General features: G+C 48.7%; 1 protein-coding gene across 1 annotated transcript; it reads right to left on the bottom strand.

Moving 5' to 3' along the window:
- Window positions 1-1,407: 1,407 nt before the first annotated feature.
- On the bottom strand, window positions 1,408-21,350 carry psma1 (proteasome 20S subunit alpha 1). The gene is made up of 10 exons (XM_079810387.1): window positions 21,192-21,350; window positions 14,582-14,626; window positions 14,371-14,472; window positions 10,752-10,855; window positions 6,846-6,934; window positions 6,428-6,498; window positions 6,221-6,350; window positions 5,066-5,145; window positions 1,671-1,775; window positions 1,408-1,559 (listed from the first exon to the last, which is right to left on the bottom strand). Exons 1-10 carry the CDS (start codon window positions 21,192-21,194, stop codon window positions 1,500-1,502), a joined length of 789 nt encoding a protein of 262 aa, XP_079666513.1. The 5' UTR covers window positions 21,195-21,350; the 3' UTR covers window positions 1,408-1,499.
- Between the last annotated feature and the right edge of the window lie 1,152 nt (window positions 21,351-22,502).

Consider the following 22,502-nt stretch of genomic DNA (forward strand, 5'->3'; position numbering starts at 1 on the left):
TCTGCATTAACTAGGTCAGCCGGAACCGGGAACACTTCCCATAACACCTGATGTACTCGTGACATCATCAGAAGAATGGCATCTACGCTAATGATAGTCTCTCTGTTTTATCCCGAGGTTTACTGCAGTCAGCCGGATCCAGGCCGTATCCAGTTCAGATGGTGGACCTGCGCCCAGAGAAGACCAACTCATGACCAACTCATGACCAACACATGACCAACACATGACCAACACAAGACCAACACATGATCAACACAAGACCGACACATGACCAACACATGACCAACACAAGACCAACACATGATCAACACATGACCAACACATGATCAACACATGATCAACACATGACCAACTCATGATCAACACAAGACCAACACATGATCAACACATGATCAACACATGATCAACACATGATCAACACATGATCAACACATGATCAACACATGACCAACACAAGACCAACACATGATCGACACAAGACCGACACATGACCAACACATGACCAACACAAGACCAACACATGATCAACACATGATCAACACAAGACCAACACATGATCAACACATGATCAACACATGACCAACACAAGACCAACACATGATCGACACAAGACCGACACATGACCAACACATGACCAACACAAGACCAACACATGATCAACACATGATCAACACATGACCAACACATGACCAACACAAGACCAACACAAGACCAACACATGACCAACACATGATCAACACATGATCAACACATGATCAACACATGACCAACACATGATCAACACATGATCAACACATGATCAACACATGATCAACACATGATCAACACATGACCAACACATGACCAACACATGATCAACACATGATCAACACATGATCAACACATGATCAACACATGATCAACACATGACCAACACATGATCAACACATGATCAACACATGATCAACACATGACCAACACATGATCAACACATGATCAACACATGATCAACACATGACCAACACAGGACCCCGAAGTGTCTGAGAGACCGTGATTAGACGCCCCCTGCAACTGCCTCATCGTCACGGCATCTGATGGGTTAACCCTCTCCTGATGGGGTTTTGGTTTCCTTGCCACTGTTGCCTCTGGCTTGGCGTGCTCAGTTGGGGACACTACATGTTCAAATAAATCTAATTATTAAACTAAATTAACCATATAAACTAAATTACTGATCTAAAGCCCACACTGTCACTGTATGATAATTAAAATGAACTGATGACATTTTCTCCAGAACGGCTGTACGGCCGAATAAAATTATGCTGCATTATTTTCCTTTTTAACACTGTAAAGCTGCTTTGAAACAATCTGCACTGTTAAAAGCACTATAAACAAAGCTGACTTGACAGACTCAATGACTCAAACACAGGCTGGAGGAAACAGAACAGCTTTATTACTGACACTCAGATAGAAAACGAAGGTTTCATGTGTAATGTGTGTGAGCCGGACAGCAGAAGTGTGTGTTAGTGCTCCATGGGCTCATCTGGCACCGCTGGAGCCGCCTCGTCCGCTGGCTGGGCCACCTGAAAGAGAGAGAGAGAGAGAGACACACACACACATAGAGAGAGAGTCAGCCACTGGAGAACCCTCAGCGCTACACACACACACACACACACACACACACACACACTCACCCGTCTCTGCGGCCGCTCCTCCAGGCCCTCCAGGAACCGCGACACCTCGTCGTCGTCGTAGATGGTGAACTCCATCTCCTTACCCACAATGCCGATGGACACGTTCTGCAGGAGAGCAGCGGTTAGTGTGTGTGTGTGTGTGTGTGGTGTGTAGGGATGTAACGATATCGCACTATCGCGGTGGTAAACGTGTCTCGATATCATCGTGGTTGGGTTACAATATTAAAAGGACAGGTGTCCGTCAAAAAGCAAGAGGAATAAACACAGTCCAGCGAAACAAATCACTGTTAACTACATAGACCATGATCCTTTGCGCTGCGTCGTCACAACAACCGTTGTTAAGCCAATGGGATTGCACGCTGCCCACACAAGCTCACCGCAAGCCAGCATGGCCGACAGCAATACTTGTAAGGATGAAAACAACAAAACCGAAGTTGAGATTGTGCCAGCCCCTGCAGCTTTTAAATCAGATGTCTCGAAACATTTCGGTTTCGCCGTGTCAAAAAACGCAGAAGGAGAGAAGGTGGTGGACAGACAATGGACTATCATGCAGGAGAGCACACACACACACACACACACACACACACACACACACACACACACACACACACACACACACACAGCAGGAGAGCAGTGCTTTCGGACCTGGCAACATCTCGGCAGTGGAGAGAGAGAGAGAGGACGTCTTTGAAAGAATAAAGTTCAAAGCATCACAGATGCAACAACAGGTAAAAAATGTTAACGCTGTGCCATAGAGAAAATTGAGAGAAATACAATAAAATATAACAAAATGCTGATATAATGTCTTTTTATCATTAATGAACCAGGACCCAGAGCCCACATCAGCAGATCTTCCAGAGCTTGAGCCTCCTCTTATGAAGCATGCCCTTGAGGACCTCCTTTGCTCTTCTTTTAGCAGTCATCAAGTCACAGCTGGAATTCAGGCAGAACTTGACTCTTACTGCATAGAAGCATTAGTTTCTCTGTCTGCTTAAGTGGTGGAGAGACAATGCAGAGCGGATCCTATTCTGTCTTCATTAGCAAAGACCTACCTGTGTATACCTGCTACCTCTGTGCCCAGAGAAAGGGGATTCTCAACAGCAGGAGATATTGATGCCCAGAGGTCTCTTCTTCTCCCTTGCAATGTAGATCTTTTAATCTTTCTAAAGAAAAACTTGAACATTAGCTAAAGGATAGTTCAGTGTTTTTCAGAAGGCTTTTTGCCAGACTGTTTAAGGATTTTTGTTACTGTTTTTTTTTCTTCTCCCTTGCAATGTAGATCTTTTGATCTTTCTGATGAAAAACGTGAACATAAGCTACAACCACAAATCAGAAAAAGTTGGGACAGTATGGAAAAAGAAAAAAAAAAGAAAAAAGTGATTTCTAAATTTACTTTGACGTGAATATTGTAAATATGCATCCTTTCCTGTCATTCAGACCTGCAACACATTTCAACAAAAGTTGGGACAGGAGCAGTTTAGGGCTAGTAATGAGGTAAAATGGTTAAATAATGATGTGATTTGAAACAGGTGATGTCAACAGGTGATTGTAATTATGATTTGGTACAAAAGCAGCATCCAAGAAAGGTCTAATCCTTTAGGAGCAAAGATGGGCCGAGGATCGCCAGTTTGCCAACAAATACGTGAGAAAATTATTGAAATGTTTAAAAACAATGTTCCTCAAAGAAAGATAGGAAGAGATTTGGATATTTCACATTCAACAGTGCATAACAAAATTAAAAGATTCAAGGAATCTGGAGGAATTTCAGTGCTTAAAGGACAAGGGCGCAAGCCTAAGCTGAACAACCGTGATCTCCGATCCCTCAGGCGGCACTGCATCAAGAATCGTCATCATCTAGAAGCCATATCACCACATGGGCTCAGGACGACTTTGGCAAACCTTTGTCAAGTACCACAATACGTAGTTACATCCACAAATGCCAGTTCAAACTGTACTGTGCCAAAAGGAAGCCCTATGTTAACAGTGTCCAGAAGCGCCGTCGACTTCTCTGGGCTCAGAGGCATCTGGGATGGACCATCACACAGTGGAAACGTGTACTGTGCTCAGATGAAGCAGTATTTGAGGTATTTTTTGGGAGGAATGGACGCTGTGTGCTCCGGACCAAAGAAGAAAAGGATCATCCAGACTGTTACCAGCAACAAGTCCAGAAGCCAGGGTCTGTCATGGTATGGGGTTGTGTCAGTGCCCTTGGCAAAGGTAACTTGCACTTCTGTGAAGGCTCCATTAATGCTGAAAAGTACATAGAGATTTTGGAGCATAATATGCTGCCTTCAAGAAGACATCTTTTCCAGGGACGTCCATGCATATTTCAACAAGACAATGCAAAAGCACATTCTGCACACATTCTGCAGTCCTGGCTGTGGAGGAAGAGGGTTCGGGTTCTTGACTGGCCTGCCTCAGTCCCGACCTGTAGAGAATAGAGAATGTGGACAACGAAGACCCCGAACTGTTGCCCACCTTAAGACTTGTTTGCAGGAAGAATGGGACAAAATTACACCTGAAACACTTCATCACTTGGTGTCTTCAGTCCCTAAACGTCTTTTAAGTGTTGTGAAAAGGAATGGCAACATTACAAAGTGGTAAATGCTTTACTGTCCCAACTTTTTTTGAAATGTGTTGCAGTTCTGAATGACAGGAAAGGATACATATTTACAAATGACATGAAGTTGACCAGACAAAACATGAAATATTTTGTGTTCATATTGTCTGCAATGAAATACAAGTCAAAGTAAATTTAGAAATCACTTCTTTTTTTTGTGTGCGTTTTCCATACTGTCACAACTTTTTCTGATTTGGGCTTGTAGATGATAGGTCAGTGTTTTTTTAAAAGGCTTTTTGATTGACTATTTTATTTAAGTTTAAGTTATGTTCCTAAATACCAGTTTTAAAAGGCTGCTTTTATTTGCCTTGCACATTTAAACCTGACTTAACTTGATCTTTGTTTGCACTTAAAGGGAATTCCCTATTGTTTACAATTGTTCTAGTTGCTTCTTAACTTGAACATTGCACAGAAGAATCAGTTATGCAACCAAATATTACTCTACAGAATACTGATGTTCCTGACTACAACTTGCCCTTTAAAAGCACTGTGATCAGCGTTTTATGTTGTCATGGATCCATAAATACAACAATAAATTGCCTGTTGACAGGCAAAAGTCAGTATTTTTTCGCTATTATCATCACAAACATTATCGTGAGCTATTTAACAATTCCGTGAGCTTTTCCACAATATCGCAATAAATATTGTACCGTGAGATTTTGATATCGTTGCATCCCTAGTGGTGTGTGTGGCAGTAATGAGGGCAGCGGTTAGTGTGTGTGTGTGTGTGTGTGTGTGTGTTGTAATGAGGGCGAGCGGAGAGGAAGTGTCTAACCTTAGTGGTCAGGTCCTGTTCGGCAGGAAGAGTCTCTCTCAGCGCACGCAGGCCGTGCTGCACCAGATCATTCAGGTTACCTGAGACAGACACAACACACACTCATACAGCACTCAGGACACAGGTGTGTGTGTGTGTGTGTGTGTGTGTGTGTGTGACGTACAGTCCAGGAAGCCGTCCATGTGGCGCTCCAGGTAAGTGTGTGAGTGTGTGTGTGAGTGTGTGACGTACAGTCCAGGAAGCCGTCCATGTGGCGCTCCAGGTAAGTGTGAGAGTGTGTGTGTGTGTGTGTGTGTGTGTGTGTGACGTACAGTCCAGGAAGCCGTCCATGTGGCGCTCCAGGTAAGTGTGAGAGTGTGTGTGTGTGTGTGTGTGTGTGTGTGTGTGTGACGTACAGTCCAGGAAGCCGTCCATGTGGCGCTCCAGGTAAGTGTGAGACTGTGTGTGTGTGTGTGTGTGTGTGTGACGTACAGTCCAGGAAGCCGTCCATGTGGCGCTCCAGGTAAGTGTGTGAGTGTGTGTGTGTGTGTGTGTGTGTGACGTACAGTCCAGGAAGCCGTCCATGTGGCGCTCCAGGTAAGTGTGAGACTGTGTGTGTGTGTGTGTGTGTGTGTGTGACGTACAGTCCAGGAAGCCGTCCATGTGGCGCTCCAGGTAAGTGTGAGACTGTGTGTGTGTGTGTGTGTGTGTGACGTACAGTCCAGGAAGCCGTCCATGTGGCGCTCCAGGTAAGTGTGTGAGTGTGTGTGTGTGTGTGTGTGTGTGACGTACAGTCCAGGAAGCCGTCCATGTGGCGCTCCAGGTAAGTGTGAGACTGTGTGTGTGTGTGTGTGTGTGTGTGTGACGTACAGTCCAGGAAGCCGTCCATGTGGCGCTCCAGGTAAGTGTGAGACTGTGTGTGTGTGTGTGTGTGTGTGTGTGACGTACAGTCCAGGAAGCCGTCCATGTGGCGCTCCAGGTAAGTGTGTGTGTGTGTGTGTGTGTGTGTGACGTACAGTCCAGGAAGCCGTCCATGTGGCGCTCCAGGTAAGTGTGTGTGTGTGTGTGTGTGTGTGTGTGTGTGTGTGTGTGACGTACAGTCCAGGAAGCCGTCCATGTGGCGCTCCAGGTAAGTGTGTGTGTGTGTGTGTGTGTGTGTGTGTGTGTGTGACGTACAGTCCAGGAAGCCGTCCATGTGGCGCTCCAGGTAAGTGCGGGCCGACTGTGAGCGTGCGCCGATCGACATGGCCTTACAGTCGAAGTAGTTGGCGGAGGGGCAGGTCTGGAAGATGTGCGGCCCCATGTCCTGCAGGACACACACACACACAGAGATCAGACACACACACACACACACACACACACACACACACTCTCTGTACTCACGTCATATCCTGCGATGAGCAACCCGACTCCATAAGGCCGTCTGCCGTAGCGCTGCGTGGGGATCTGCGTTTCTGACAGCGGCGTTCAGGACACACACGGCGGATCTCCACACACACACACACACACACACACGGCGGATCTCCACACACACACAGGATCTCCACACACACACACACACACGGCGGATCTCCACACACACACACACACACGGCGGATCTCCACACACACACACACACACGGCGGATCTCCACACACACACACACACACACGGCGGATCTCCACACACACACAGGATCTCCACACACACACACACACGGCGGATCTCCACACACACACAGGATCTCCACACACACACACACGGCGGATCTCCACACACACACACACAGACACACGTGCACACGCGCACGTGAAAGGATACTGCTCCCGATGAGGGTCACCAGTCTGGACACAGGAAGAGGCCTGTCGAAGACGAACCTGGAGTCCAGACACTCCTGCCGCATGAAGTTACTACACACACACACACACACACACACACAGAGAGAGAGAGCAGATCCTCATATGAGAACGATCAGTTAAGGATCATGTGACACTGAAGACTGGAGTAATGATGATACAATCAGCTTTGATAACAGGAATAAATTACACTTTACTATAGCCACACAGAGAACAGCTGATCTACACTGGAGAGTGTGTGTGTGTGTGTGTGTGTGTGTGTGTGTGTGTGTGTGTGTGTGTGTGTGTGTGTGTGTGTGTGTGTGTGTGTGTGAGAGAACATACAGGTGCTGGTCATATATAATTAGAATATCATCAAAAAGTGGATTTATTTCACTAATTCCATTCAAAAAGTGAAACTTGTGTGTTATATTCATTCATTTCACACAGACTGATATATTTCAAATGTTTATTTCTTTTAATTTTGATGATTATAACTGACAACTAAGGAAAATCCCAAATTCAGTATCTCAGAAAATTAGAATATTACTTAAGACCAATACAAAGAAAGGGTTTTTAGAAATCTTGGCCAGCTGAAGAGTATGAGCATGTTGACCTCTGACCTCTGAAAACACAGTGGACCAATACCAGCGCATGACATGGCACCCCAAACCATCACTGACTGTGGAAACTTTACACTGGAGCTCCAGCAGTGTGGATTGTGTGTCTCTCCTCTCTTCCTCCAGACTCTGGACCCTGATTGACTTCATCAGAGAACATAACTCTGGAGCACTGAGTCCAGTCCTGTCTGTCTTTAGCCCAGTCCTGTCTGTCTTTAGCCCAGGTGAGACGCTTCTGACGCTGTCTGTCTTTAGCCCAGGCGAGACGCTTCTGACGCTGTCTGTCTTTAGCCCAGGCGAGACGCTTCTGACGCTGTCTGTCTTTAGCCCAGGCGAGACGCTTCTGACGCTGTCTGTCTTTAGCCCAGGCGAGACGCTTCTGACGCTGTCTGTCTTTAGCCCAGGTGAGACGCTTCTGACGCTGTCTGTCTTCAGCCCAGGCGAGACGCTTCTGACGCTGTCTGTCTTTAGCCCAGGCGAGACGCTTCTGACGCTGTCTGTCTTTAGCCCAGGCGAGACGCTTCTGACGCTGTCTGTCTTTAGCCCAGGCGAGACGCTTCTGACGCTGTCTGTCTTTAGCCCAGGCGAGACGCTTCTGACGCTGTCTGTCTTTAGCCCAGGCGAGACGCTTCTGACGCTGTCTGTCTTTAGCCCAGGCGAGACGCTTCTGACGCTGTCTGTCTTTAGCCCAGGCGAGACGCTTCTGACGCTGTCTGTCTTTAGCCCAGGTGAGACGCTTCTGACGCTGTCTGTCTTTAGCCCAGGTGAGACGCTTCTGACGCTGTCTGTCTTTAGCCCAGGCGAGACGCTTCTGACGCTGTCTGTCTTTAGCCCAGGCGAGACGCTTCTGACGCTGTCTGTCTTTAGCCCAGGCGAGACGCTTCTGACGCTGTCTGTCTTTAGCCCAGGCGAGACGCTTCTGACGCTGTCTGTCTTTAGCCCAGGCGAGACGCTTCTGACGCTGTCTGTCTTTAGCCCAGGCGAGACGCTTCTGACGCTGTCTGTCTTTAGCCCAGGCGAGACGCTTCTGACGCTGTCTGTCTTTAGCCCAGGCGAGACGCTTCTGACGCTGTCTGTCTTTAGCCCAGGCGAGACGCTTCTGACGCTGTCTGTCTTTAGCCCAGGCGAGACGCTTCTGACGCTGTCTGTCTTTAGCCCAGGCGAGACGCTTCTGACGCTGTCTGTCTTTAGCCCAGGCGAGACGCTTCTGACGCTGTCTGTCTTTAGCCCAGACGAGACGCTTCTGACGCTGTCTGTCTTTAGCCCAGGCGAGACGCTTCTGACGCTGTCTGTCTTTAGCCCAGGCGAGACGCTTCTGACGCTGTCTGTCTTTAGCCCAGGCGAGACGCTTCTGACGCTGTCTGTCTTTAGCCCAGGCGAGACGCTTCTGACGCTGTCTGTCTTTAGCCCAGGCGAGACGCTTCTGACGCTGTCTGTCTTTAGCCCAGGCGAGACGCTTCTGACGCTGTCTGTCTTTAGCCCAGGCGAGACGCTTCTGACGCTGTCTGTCTTTAGCCCAGGCGAGACGCTTCTGACGCTGTCTGTCTTTAGCCCAGGCGAGACGCTTCTGACGCTGTCTGTCTTTAGCCCAGGTGAGACGCTTCTGACGCTGTCTGTCTTTAGCCCAGGCGAGACGCTTCTGACGCTGTCTGTCTTTAGCCCAGGCGAGACGCTTCTGACGCGGTCTGTCTTTAGCCCAGGCGAGACGCTTCTGACGCTGTCTGTCTTTAGCCCAGGCGAGACGCTTCTGACGCTGTCTGTCTTTAGCCCAGGCGAGACGCTTCTGACGCTGTCTGTCTTTAGCCCAGGCGAGACGCTTCTGACGCTGTCTGTCTTTAGCCCAGGCGAGACGCTTCTGACGCTGTCTGTCTTTAGCCCAGGCGAGACGCTTCTGACGCTGTCTGTCTTTAGCCCAGGCGAGACGCTTCTGACGCTGTCTGTCTTTAGCCCAGGCGAGACGCTTCTGACGCTGTCTGTCTTTAGCCCAGGCGAGACGCTTCTGACGCTGTCTGTCTTTAGCCCAGACGAGACGCTTCTGACGCTGTCTGTCTTTAGCCCAGGCGAGACGCTTCTGACGCTGTCTGTCTTTAGCCCAGGCGAGACGCTTCTGACGCTGTCTGTCTTTAGCCCAGGCGAGACGCTTCTGACGCTGTCTGTCTTTAGCCCAGGCGAGACGCTTCTGACGCTGTCTGTCTTTAGCCCAGGCGAGACGCTTCTGACGCTGTCTGTCTTTAGCCCAGGCGAGACGCTTCTGACGCTGTCTGTCTTTAGCCCAGGCGAGACGCTTCTGACGCTGTCTGTCTTTAGCCCAGGCGAGACGCTTCTGATGCTGTCTGTCTTTAGCCCAGGCGAGACGCTTCTGACGCTGTCTGTCTTTAGCCCAGGCGAGACGCTTCTGACGCTGTCTGTCTTTAGCCCAGACGAGACGCTTCTGACGCTGTCTGTCTTTAGCCCAGGCGAGACGCTTCTGACGCTGTCTGTTGGTCAAGAGTGCGACAGCTGAAACCCATGTCTTGCACACGTCTGTGTGTAGTGGTTCTTGAAGCACTGACTCCAGCTCCAGTCCACTCTTTGTGAATCACATTTTTAAATGGGTTTTGTTTCTCAATCCTCTCCAGGGTGCGGTTATCCCTATTGCTCGTACACTTTTTTCTAGCACATCTTTTCCTTCCCTTCGCCTCTCTATTAATGTGCTTGGACACAGAGCTCTGAGAACAGCCAGCCTCTTTTACAATGACCTTTTGTGTCTTGCCCTCCGTGTGCAAGGGGTCAAAGGTCGTCTTTTGGACAGCTGTCAGGTCAGCTTCTTCCCCATGATTGTGTGGCCTACAGAACTAGACTGAGAGACCATTTAAAGGCCTTTGCAGGTGTGAGTTCATCAGCTGATTAGAGTGTCTTCAATATTCAACCTTTTCACAATATTCTCATTTTCTGAGATACTGAATTTGGGATTTTCCTCAGTTGTCAGTAATAATCATCAAAATTAAAAGAAATAAACATTTGAAATATATCAGTGTAATATAATATACAAGTTTCACTTTTTGAATGGAATTAGTGAAATAAATCAACTTTTTGATGATATTCTAATTATATGACCTGCACCTGTATATGCTAATGGTTTATATTTGTGAATGCACATTAGCATCCCGAGTGAAGCACAACAGGTGGCGCAGCAGAAATACAGCAGAGAGCGGTCAGATCTCAGAGGCTGTGCTGTTTCTGCTGCTCTTCCTGTTTGAGCTGTGACATCATCATCAGAGGCGTGGCCTTACCACAGCAGCCTGGCGTCCGCCGTCAGTCCAGCGATGGAAATGCCCACATGACTGTCCACATGCAGGATCTTCTTCTGGTGGGCGGCCAGCTCAGACTGAGCCCTCTGAAAGCAGACACAGGGTTTACACAGGGTTTACACAGGGGAGGGCACAGGGTTTACACAGGGGAGGGCACAGGGTTTACACAGGGGAGGGCACAGGGTTTACACAGGGGAGGGCACAGGGTTTACACAGGGGAGGGCACAGGGTTTACACAGGGGAGGGCACAGGGTTTACACAGGGGAGGGCACAGGGTTTACACAGGGGAGGGCACAGGGTTTACACAGGGGAGGGCACAGGGTTTACACAGGGGAGGGCACAGGGTTTACACAGGGGAGGGCACAGGGTTTACACAGGGGAGGACACAGGGTTTACACAGGGGAGGGCACAGGGTTTACACAGGGGAGGGCACAGGGTTTACACAGGGGAGGGCACAGGGTTTACACAGGGGAGGGCACAGGGTTTACACAGGGGAGGGCACAGGGTTTACACAGGGGAGGGCACAGGGTTTACACAGGGGAGGGCACAGGGTTTACACAGGGGAGGGCACAGGGTTTACACAGGGGAGGGCACAGGGTTTACACAGGGGAGGGCACAGGGTTTACACAGGGGAGGGCACAGGGTTTACACAGGGGAGGGCACAGGGTTTACACAGGGGAGGGCACAGGGTTTACACAGGGGAGGGCACAGGGTTTACACAGGGGAGGACACAGGGTTTACACAGGGGAGGGCACAGGGTTTACACAGGGGAGGGCACAGGGTTTACACAGGGGAGGGCACAGGGTTTACACAGGGGAGGGCACAGGGCTTACACAGGGGAGGGCACAGGGCTTACACAGGGGAGGGCACAGGGCTTACACAGGGGAGGGCACAGGGCTTACACAGGGGAGGGCACAGGGCTTACACAGGGGAGGGCACAGGGCTTACACAGGGGAGGGCACAGGGCTTACACAGGGGAGGGCACAGGGTTTACACAGGGGAGGGCACAGGGGAGGGCACAGGGCTTACACAGGGGAGGGCACAGGGCTTACACAGGGGAGGGCACAGGGTTTACACAGGGGAGGGCACAGGGTTTACACAGGGGAGGGCACAGGGTTTACACAGGGGAGGGCACAGGGTTTACACAGGGGAGGGCACAGGGTTTACACAGGGGAGGGCACAGGGTTTACACAGGGGAGGGCACAGGGTTTACACAGGGGAGGGCACAGGGTTTACACAGGGGAGGGCACAGGGTTTACACAGGGGAGGGCACAGGGTTTACACAGGGGAGGGCACAGGGTTTACACAGGGGAGGGCACAGGGTTTACACAGGGGAGGGCACAGGGTTTACACAGGGGAGGGCACAGGGCTTACACAGGGGAGGGCACAGGGCTTACACAGGGGAGGGCACAGGGCTTACACAGGGGAGGGCACAGGGCTTACACAGGGGAGGGCACAGGGCTTACACAGGGGAGGGCACAGGGCTTACACAGGGGAGGGCACAGGGCTTACACAGGGGAGGGCACAGGGCTTACACAGGGGAGGGCACAGGGCTTACACAGGGGAGGGCACAGGGCTTACACAGGGGAGGGCACAGGGCTTACACAGGGGAGGGCACAGGGCTTACACAGGGGAGGGCACAGGGCTTACACAGGGGAGGGCACAGGGCTTACACAGGGGAGGGCACAGGGTTTACACAGGGGAGGGCACAGGGTTTACACAGGGGAGGGCACAGGGTTTACACAGGGGAGGGCACAGGGTTTACACAGGGGAGGGCACAGGGTTTACACAGGGGAGGGCACAGGGCTTACACAGGGGAGGGCACAGGGCTTACACAGGGGAGGGCACAGGGCTTACACAGGGGAGGGCACAGGGTTTACACAGGGGAGGGCACAGGGTTTACACAGGGGAGGGCACAGGGTTTACACAGGGGAGGGCACAGGGCTTACACAGGGGAGGGCACAGGGTTTACACAGGGGAGGGCAGAGGGTTTACACAGGGGAGGGCACAGGGTTTACACAGGGGAGGGCACAGGGTTTACACAGGGGAGGGCACAGGGTTTACACAGGGGAGGGCACAGGGTTTACACAGGGGAGGACAGGGTTTACACAGGGGAGGACAGGGTTTACACAGGGGAGGACAGGGTTTACACAGGGGAGGGCACAGGGTTTACACAGGGGAGGGCACAGGGCTTACACAGGGGAGGGCACAGGGCTTACACAGGGGAGGGCACAGGGCTTACACAGGGGAGGGCACAGGGCTTACACAGGGGAGGGCACAGGGTTTACACAGGGGAGGGCACAGGGTTTACACAGGGGAGGGCACAGGGTTTACACAGGGGAGGGCACAGGGTTTACACAGGGGAGGGCACAGGGTTTACACAGGGGAGGGCACAGGGTTTACACAGGGGAGGGCACAGGGTTTACACAGGGGAGGGCACAGGGTTTACACAGGGGAGGGCACAGGGTTTACACAGGGGAGGGCACAGGGTTTACACAGGGGAGGGCACAGGGTTTACACAGGGGAGGGCACAGGGTTTACACAGGGGAGGGCACAGGGTTTACACAGGGGAGGGCACAGGGTTTACACAGGGGAGGGCACAGGGTTTACACAGGGGAGGGCACAGGGTTTACACAGGGGAGGGCACAGGGTTTACACAGGGGAGGGCACAGGGTTTACACAGGGGAGGGCACAGGGTTTACACAGGGGAGGGCACAGGGTTTACACAGGGGAGGGCACAGGGTTTACACAGGGGAGGGCACAGGGTTTACACAGGGGAGGACACAGGGTTTACACAGGGGAGGACACAGGGTTTACACAGGGGAGGACACAGGGTTTACACAGGGGAGGACACAGGGTTTACACAGGGGAGGACACAGGGGAGGACACAGGGTTAACACAGGGTTTACACAGGGGAGGACACAGGGTTTACACAGGGTTTACACAGGGGAGGACACAGGGTTTACACAGGGTTTACACAGGGGAGGACACAGGGTTTACACAGGGTTTACACAGGGTTTACACAGGGGAGGACACAGGGTTTACACAGGGGAGGACACAGGGTTTACACAGGGGAGGACACAGGGTTAACACAGGGTTTAAACAGGGGAGGACACAGGGTTTACACAGGGGAGGACACAGGGTTTACACAGGGGAGGACACAGGGTTTACACAGGGTTTACACAGGGGAGGGCACAGGGTTCACACAGGGGAGGGCACAGGGTTTACACAGGGGAGGGCACAGGGTTTACACAGGGGAGGACACAGGGTTTACACAGGGGAGGACACAGGGTTTACACAGGGGAGGACACAGGGTTTACACAGGGGAGGACACAGGGTTAACACAGGGTTTAAACAGGGGAGGACACAGGGTTTACACAGGGGAGGACACAGGGTTTACACAGGGGAGGACACAGGGTTTACACAGGGTTTACACAGGGGAGGGCACAGGGTTCACACAGGGGAGGGCACAGGGTTTACACAGGGGAGGGCACAGGGTTTACACAGGGGAGGGCACAGGGTTTACACAGGGGAGGGCACAGGGTTTACACAGGGGAGGACACAGGGTTTACACAGGGTTTACACAGGGTTAGAGCCGTACCTTGAGTGCCACCAGCACAGCGTGAGAGTGAGACTTCAGGCCGACTGTGGCTGAGCCCTGCTTCACTGCCTCCATAGCGTACTCGATCTGATGGATGCGGCCCTGGACACACACACACACAGAGATCAAACACACACACACACACACACACACATACACAGATCAAACACACACACACACACTCTTCTGCGGGACAGAACTGAAGGCTCACCTGAGGACTCCAGACGGTCACATCGTTGTCATACTGGTTACGAAACTGAGAACACAGAAGAGACATCATGAGTCGATCACAGCACAGAAGAGACATCATGAGTCGATCACAGCACAGAACAGACATCATGAGTCGATCATCTAGGGCTGTACGATTAATCGGAAAATAACCGAAACTGACATTCAGAACCTCTAACCGACGTATTTTCCCCATGTCGGTTATTTCGGTTTTCACGTGACTCCGCCCCGTCAGTCACATCAAGTGCAGTTTGCAGACACACAGAGAGTTACTCACACACACACACACACACACACACACACACACACACACACACACACACACAGAGTTACTCACACACACACACACACACACACACACACACACACACACAGAGAGAGTTACACACACACAGAGAGAGTTACTCACACACACACACACACACACACACACACACACACACACACACAGAGTTACTCACACACACACACACACACACACACACACACAGAGAGAGTTACTCACACACACACACACACACACACACACACACACACAGAGAGTTACTCTCACACACACACACACACACACACACACACACACACACAGAGAGTTACTCACACACACACACACACACACACACACACAGAGAGTTACTCACACACACACACACACACACACACACACAGAGAGTTACTCACACACACACACACACACACACACACACAGAGAGTTACTCTCACACACACACACACACACACACACACACACACACACACACACACACACAGAGTTACTCACACACACACACACAGAGAGAGTTACTCACACACACACACACACACACAGAGAGAGTTACTCACACACACACACACACACACACACACACACAGAGAGAGTTACTCACACACACACACACACACACACACACACACACACACAGAGAGAGTTACTCACACACACACAGAGAGTTACTCACACACACACACACACACACACACACACACACACAGAGTTACTCACACACACACACACACACACACACACACAGAGAGTTACTCACACACACACACACAGAGAGAGTTACTCACACACACACACACACACACACACACACACACACACACACACACACACACACACACACACACAGAGAGAGTTACACACACACAGAGAGAGTTACTCACACACACACACACACACACACACACACACACACACACACACACACACAGAGTTACTCACACACACACACACACACACACACACACACAGAGAGAGTTACTCACACACACACACACACACACACACACACACACACACACACACACAGAGAGTTACTCACACACACACACACACACACACACACACACACACAGAGAGTTACTCACACACACACACACACACACACACACACACACACACAGAGAGTTACTCACACACACACACACACACACACACACACACAGAGAGTTACTCACACACACACACACACACACACACACACACAGAGAGTTACTCTCACACACACACACACACACACACACACACACACACACACACACACAGAGTTACTCACACACACACACACAGAGAGAGTTACTCACACACACACACACACACAGAGAGAGTTACTCACACACACACACACACACACACACACACACACACAGAGTTACTCACACACACACACACACACACACACACACACAGAGAGAGTTACTCACACACACACACACACACACACACACACACACACAGAGAGTTACTCACACACACACACACACACACACACACACACACACACACACAGAGAGTTACTCACACACACACACACACACACACACACACACAGAGAGTTACTCACACACACACACACACACACAGAGAGTTACTCACACACACACACACACACACACACACACACACAGAGAGTTACTCTCACACACACACACACACACACACACACACACACACACACACACACACACACACACACACACAGAGTTACTCACACACACACACACAGAGAGAGTTACTCACACACACACACACACACACAGAGAGAGTTACTCACACACACACACACACACACACACACACACAGAGAGAGTTACTCACACACACACACACACACACACACACACACACAGAGAGAGTTACTCACACACACACAGAGAGTTACTCACACACACACACACAGAGAGAGTTACTCACACACACACACACACACACACACACACACAGAGTTACTCACACACACACACACACACACACACACAGAGAGTTACTCACACACACACACACAGAGAGAGTTACTCACACACACACACACACACACACACACACACACACACACACACACACACACAGAGTTACTCACACACACACACACAGAGAGAGAGTTACTCACACACACACACACACACACACACACACACACATACACAGAGTTACTCACACACACACACACAGAGAGAGTTACTCACACACACAGAGAGAGTTACTCACACACACACACACACACACAGAGAGTTACTCACACACACACACACACACACAGAGAGTTACTCACACACACACACACACACACACACACACACACACACACACACACAGAGAGTTACTCTCACACACACACACACACACACACACACACACACACACACACACACACACACACAGAGAGTTACTCACACACACACACACACACACAGAGAGAGTTACTCACACACACACACACACACACACAGAGAGAGTTACTCTCTCACACACACACACACACACACACACACAGAGAGAGTTACTCTCTCTCACACACACACACACACACACACACACACACACACACACACACACACACACACACAGAGAGAGTTACTCTCTCACACACACACACTAGGGCTGCTCGATTATGGAAAAAATCATAATCACGATTATTTTGGTCAATATTGAAATCACGATTATGTAACACGATTATTTCACATGACTTTGGGAATGTGTTGTATTTATTAAAAATACACCTTTCAACAATTCAATTGAAATTGTAACATTTGTTGTACTTTTTGAACTATTAAAATAAATAATATAACATATATTCAAATCAAAGTATAAAAGTATTCACGTAAAAATGATAATCACAAATAAATAAGATCAACAATATGGTTCGGCTAGATATGCTTTTCAGGTATGTCTAACATTAGTTTTCAGGTACAGAAATGTATCAAATGTAAAATAACATTGCATATTTGAGTGCATAAATTAAAGATGAATCCTATTAAACTTACAAAAGCTATTCAATCCGGATCGGATATGCGTCGTCTTTATCGACTGTATAAAGTTCACTTAAGGCATATACAGACTATGTCTGCTAGGATACTCATCAAGATGGACATGTTGACATACGTTTTGTGTGAGTTTGTCCGTTCAAGAGCAAGACTTGAAAGAGAACTCAATATTTGCGTGCTGAGAGACGTGTGCGCGCTCTCGGATGAGGGCACAGAGACACATTTTCTCACAGCGCGCGCGGCTTCTCATTCGCGTCTTCTGGCACTAAACCCGGGTGATGACGGTGAAAACGACTGGTCATATTCAAACATACGGCAGCACTCGCATGCATTGAACAACGTTTACAAAGAGAGAATTATTTGAGAAATATGAGGGGGAAAAGGACGTTTACACGGCACCCCTGCTCTCGTCAGTTTTTGTTTCTTTATTAGATTGTCATAGGTCACTCTGTGTTTAATTTTCAAGTGGTTAAACAAATTCGTGATGTTCCCTTGCGTCGCAGCCACTACATGTAGCAAATCTTGCACGTAGCATGTTTCTGCTCGTCGTCTGATTCCTCAAAGCCAAACTGTTCCCAGACAACGGAGTTGGTTTTGCCTTTTTTGCTCCCCAAACGCTGCTGTAACTGCCCTCCTTCTGCCATCTTTACTCGCGCCGAGTTTTTAAATTCCAGCGGATGATATGCACACGAGACTCACAAACTGAGAGAGATTTGTGGCTTCGGGAGGGGCGGATGAGCGCGTGCGCGTTTCATTCAGAACGCAAGACAAAATAATCGTTTTTTCTCGATTGTACTATTTTGGTGATCGTTGGGAGGCAAAATCGAAATCGAAATCGAAATTCGATTAATTGCACAGCCCTAACACACACACACACACACACACACACACACACACACACACACACACACACACACACACACACACACACACACACACACACAGAGAGACGGCGCGCGCAAGCCCCGAAGCCGCTTTCACTTTCGTGCTCGTAAAGTTTGTCAAGTAAATGCGTTTAAACGCGACAGTGCGCGCCCTGAAGGCAGATCTTTCACCTGCGTCCTCACTCAGCTTTGTCATTTGTAGGTGTTTAAGCCCTGCCAGTTTGAACATTAAAGCGAGTTTCGGCCATCAGATGTGTGTTATGTTGAACTAATGCCTGATTTATTGTGACAAACGAACACTCAGACAGAAGCTCGCACATCACGTGAAGATCGCGCGCAGAAGAGCGCAGAAACGCAGGATCAACGCTGTCCTGTGACTAAAGTAAAGTCACTAAAGTAACAGAAACTCAACCGTTATTTTAATACCTTTGCTGTACAAACCACAGCTTCATAATGAATAGAGACGGTTTGAGTAATGCACACACTATCTCTCTCTCATTAATGCACTCAGATGAATGTAATGTGGCCTACTGTGCTGATGTATCTGATGTACAAGCAGAAATCTGCCCCATAGACAATCACTGCTGAAAGTGAAGCGTTTCCTTCAAGTGTTTTAAAATCACACAGAAATGCACTCTCATATTAGAAAAAAAAAATCCACCTTTAATAGTAGAAAATATTTACAGAACAAACCTTATCAGGAACTTACTCAAAAAACTTGTGAGGGCAAAAAAGAAAGAAGCTAAATAATCGTTCATTAATCGTAATCGAGGTCAAATGTTCAATTAATCGAGGTTTTTATTTTTGGTCAAATCGTTACAGCCCTACAATCATCACAGAACAGACATCATGAGTCGATCATCACAGAACAGACATCATGAGTCGATCATCACAGAACAGACATCATGAGTCAATCATCACAGAACAGACATCATGAGTCGATCATCACAGAACAGACATCATGAGTCGATCATCACAGAACAGACATCATGAGTCGATCATCACAGAACAGACATCATGAGTCGATCATCACAGAACAGACATCATGAGTCGATCATCACAGAACAGACATCATGAGTCGATCATCACAGAACAGACATCATGAGTCGATCATCACAGAACAGACATCATGAGTCGATCATCACAGAACAGACATCATGAGTCGATCATCACAGAACAGACATCATGAGTCGATCATCACAGAACAGACATCATGAGTCGATCATCACAGAACAGACATCATGAGTCGATCATCACAGAACAGACATCATGAGTCGATCATCACAGAACAGACATCATGAGTCGATCATCACAGAACAGACATCATGAGTCGATCATCACAGAACAGACATCATGAGTCGATCATCACAGAACAGACGAACTGTCAATCACAGCACAGCCGTCAATCTGCACATCTCAACACTCACTGACCCTACAGGTCACACTCATGAGCTGTCAATCACAGCACAGACACACACACACACACACACACACACACACACACACACACACACACACGTGCTCATGACCTGTCAATCACAGCACAGCCGTCAATCTGCACATCTCAACACTCACTGACCCTACAGGTCACACTCATGACCTGTCAATCACAGCACAGACACACACACACACACACACACACACACACGTGCTCATGACCTGTCAATCACAGCACACACACACACACACACACACACACACACACACACACACACACACACTCGTGCTCGTGTGTTCACTGTACAGTAAAGACAACTCGAGTGTGAAACTACAGTACAAGACGTCCTGAAATACAGATAATCGCATTTAATATCAACTTTAACTGATACATTATCAGTGAATTGCAATTAACAAGCATTTATCCATAAACATTAATTCAGTATATTATCTTAAAGTACATTATTTCAGTAATAAGGGCATATTTCAACATAATAAAGTCTTAAGTGTTTTCAGAGAGACATTATTGTGATATATCCATGAATGAGTCTGAGTTTAACCCGTCACTGATAATAACACGAGCTTTAGTGATGTTTGATGAGCCGGTGTGGAGGATTAAAGAGGTTTATAAACTTCAGTGTGTGTGTGTGTGTGTGTGTGGGAGTGAAAGCGAAAGCGCGGCCTCGATCACACACAGACTCGATTAAACTCCTCAAACACACACACACACACACACACGCTGTTAAACTCATTAAACACACACACACACGCTGTTAAACACACACACTCACTAAGGCACTTTATAAGCCCGTGTGTTGTTATTGTTTGTTCATAAAGCGCGAATCTGCCTCATCATCCTCGCGCTCGCGCTCATTCCGCTTACTCACGCTCACGCGCACCGCGCCACTCAAACCCCGTCCTCGCGCAGCCTTACTCCATCTCTACACACACACTGCGCCCAGAACACCGCGGCGCGTTTAAGAGCAGAACGCGAGCGTTTCTCACCATGTTTGCGACAGATCAGGACACTCTCCGCACAGCGCGATGATGATGATGATGATACAGCTCGATTTGTTTTCCTCTCCAGCTCTGAAGGCGGAAGTAATCGAGCCCCGAGAGCGTGTCCGGTGCGCGTTCTCGATCCCTGCAGCGCCCTCTGCCGTCGCAGAAGATCCAGCGAACACACACACACACACACACACACACACACACACACACACACACACACACACACACACACGCTGTATTTGGGTGTGATTGGCTAATGTTGCAGTACCAGGACTCGACAGTGCGAGCGTTAGACTCGCTAATAGATGTGACTGGTTTACAGTAACACTTAACCCATTCTCTGAACCCAGAGCTCAGCCTAAACACATTTGTCCAATCAGTCACTTTGCAGGCAAAACCTTAAACAAGTTCAGGTAGTTCAGACACTGTTTGCAAATCTCTAAACACATTCATACTCAATAAAGCACATTTTGCACTGTGTTGAAATGGTACATGTGGCAAAAGTTAAACACAACTACAACACAGCTGTCATCATTTACACACAACTCAAAATAGTTCACACGTGTGTCTAAAGATGTGATCAGATCAGTTGTGTAGAATATGAGGCAGTTCAGAGCACACAGGTCCAGTGCTGATACCACAATGAGAGGAAGAGGAGGAAGAGGAGGAAGAGTACAAGGACAACGAAGAGCAAGAGCAAGAATAGTCATTTCAGATCACATTCGGGCACCTGGGATAGAAAACGCCAGTTTCTGCCAAACCTCTCATTAACAAACTCAACACACGATGTAAGTAAGAGATTTACTGTCGACAACTTCATTTTTATAACGGAGCTTTGTGAGATGGCGATAAACTGACAAAGCAACATCATTTTAGAGATCGCAGCGATCTTGGCTCGCTTTAGAGGCTAAAGTCTCTTTAACATTCATTGAGTAAAACTATTATTGCTAAGAGGACCGACGGCCAATCACACGCTGCAACGCTTCAGAAGAGCCATCTAAATATAAACGAGACAGAGATATCCTCCTACATTATCTTTTAGAGAATTTCTCTGACAACATGCACAGTTTTAAGTCTGGATATTCTTATGAAAATATTATTACCCATTAATAAAGTATTATTACCCAAAAATCCCATTGTTTGTCTATTCATGTCTTTTAATTGTCTCAAAGTGTCAACAATAAAATTCTTCTGTTGTTGAACTTTGTGTTGGTTGGGGTGTACACTGTGTACATTGTTTTTGTGGGTAAAATAACATATATCTGTTACCGTGTATTTGTGTGTTCTGCTGAGTATTAAAAAATATTC

This window comes from Gobio gobio (assembly GCF_949357685.1).
Source record: "Gobio gobio genome assembly, chromosome: 25".
NCBI lineage: Eukaryota > Metazoa > Chordata > Actinopteri > Cypriniformes > Gobionidae > Gobio > Gobio gobio.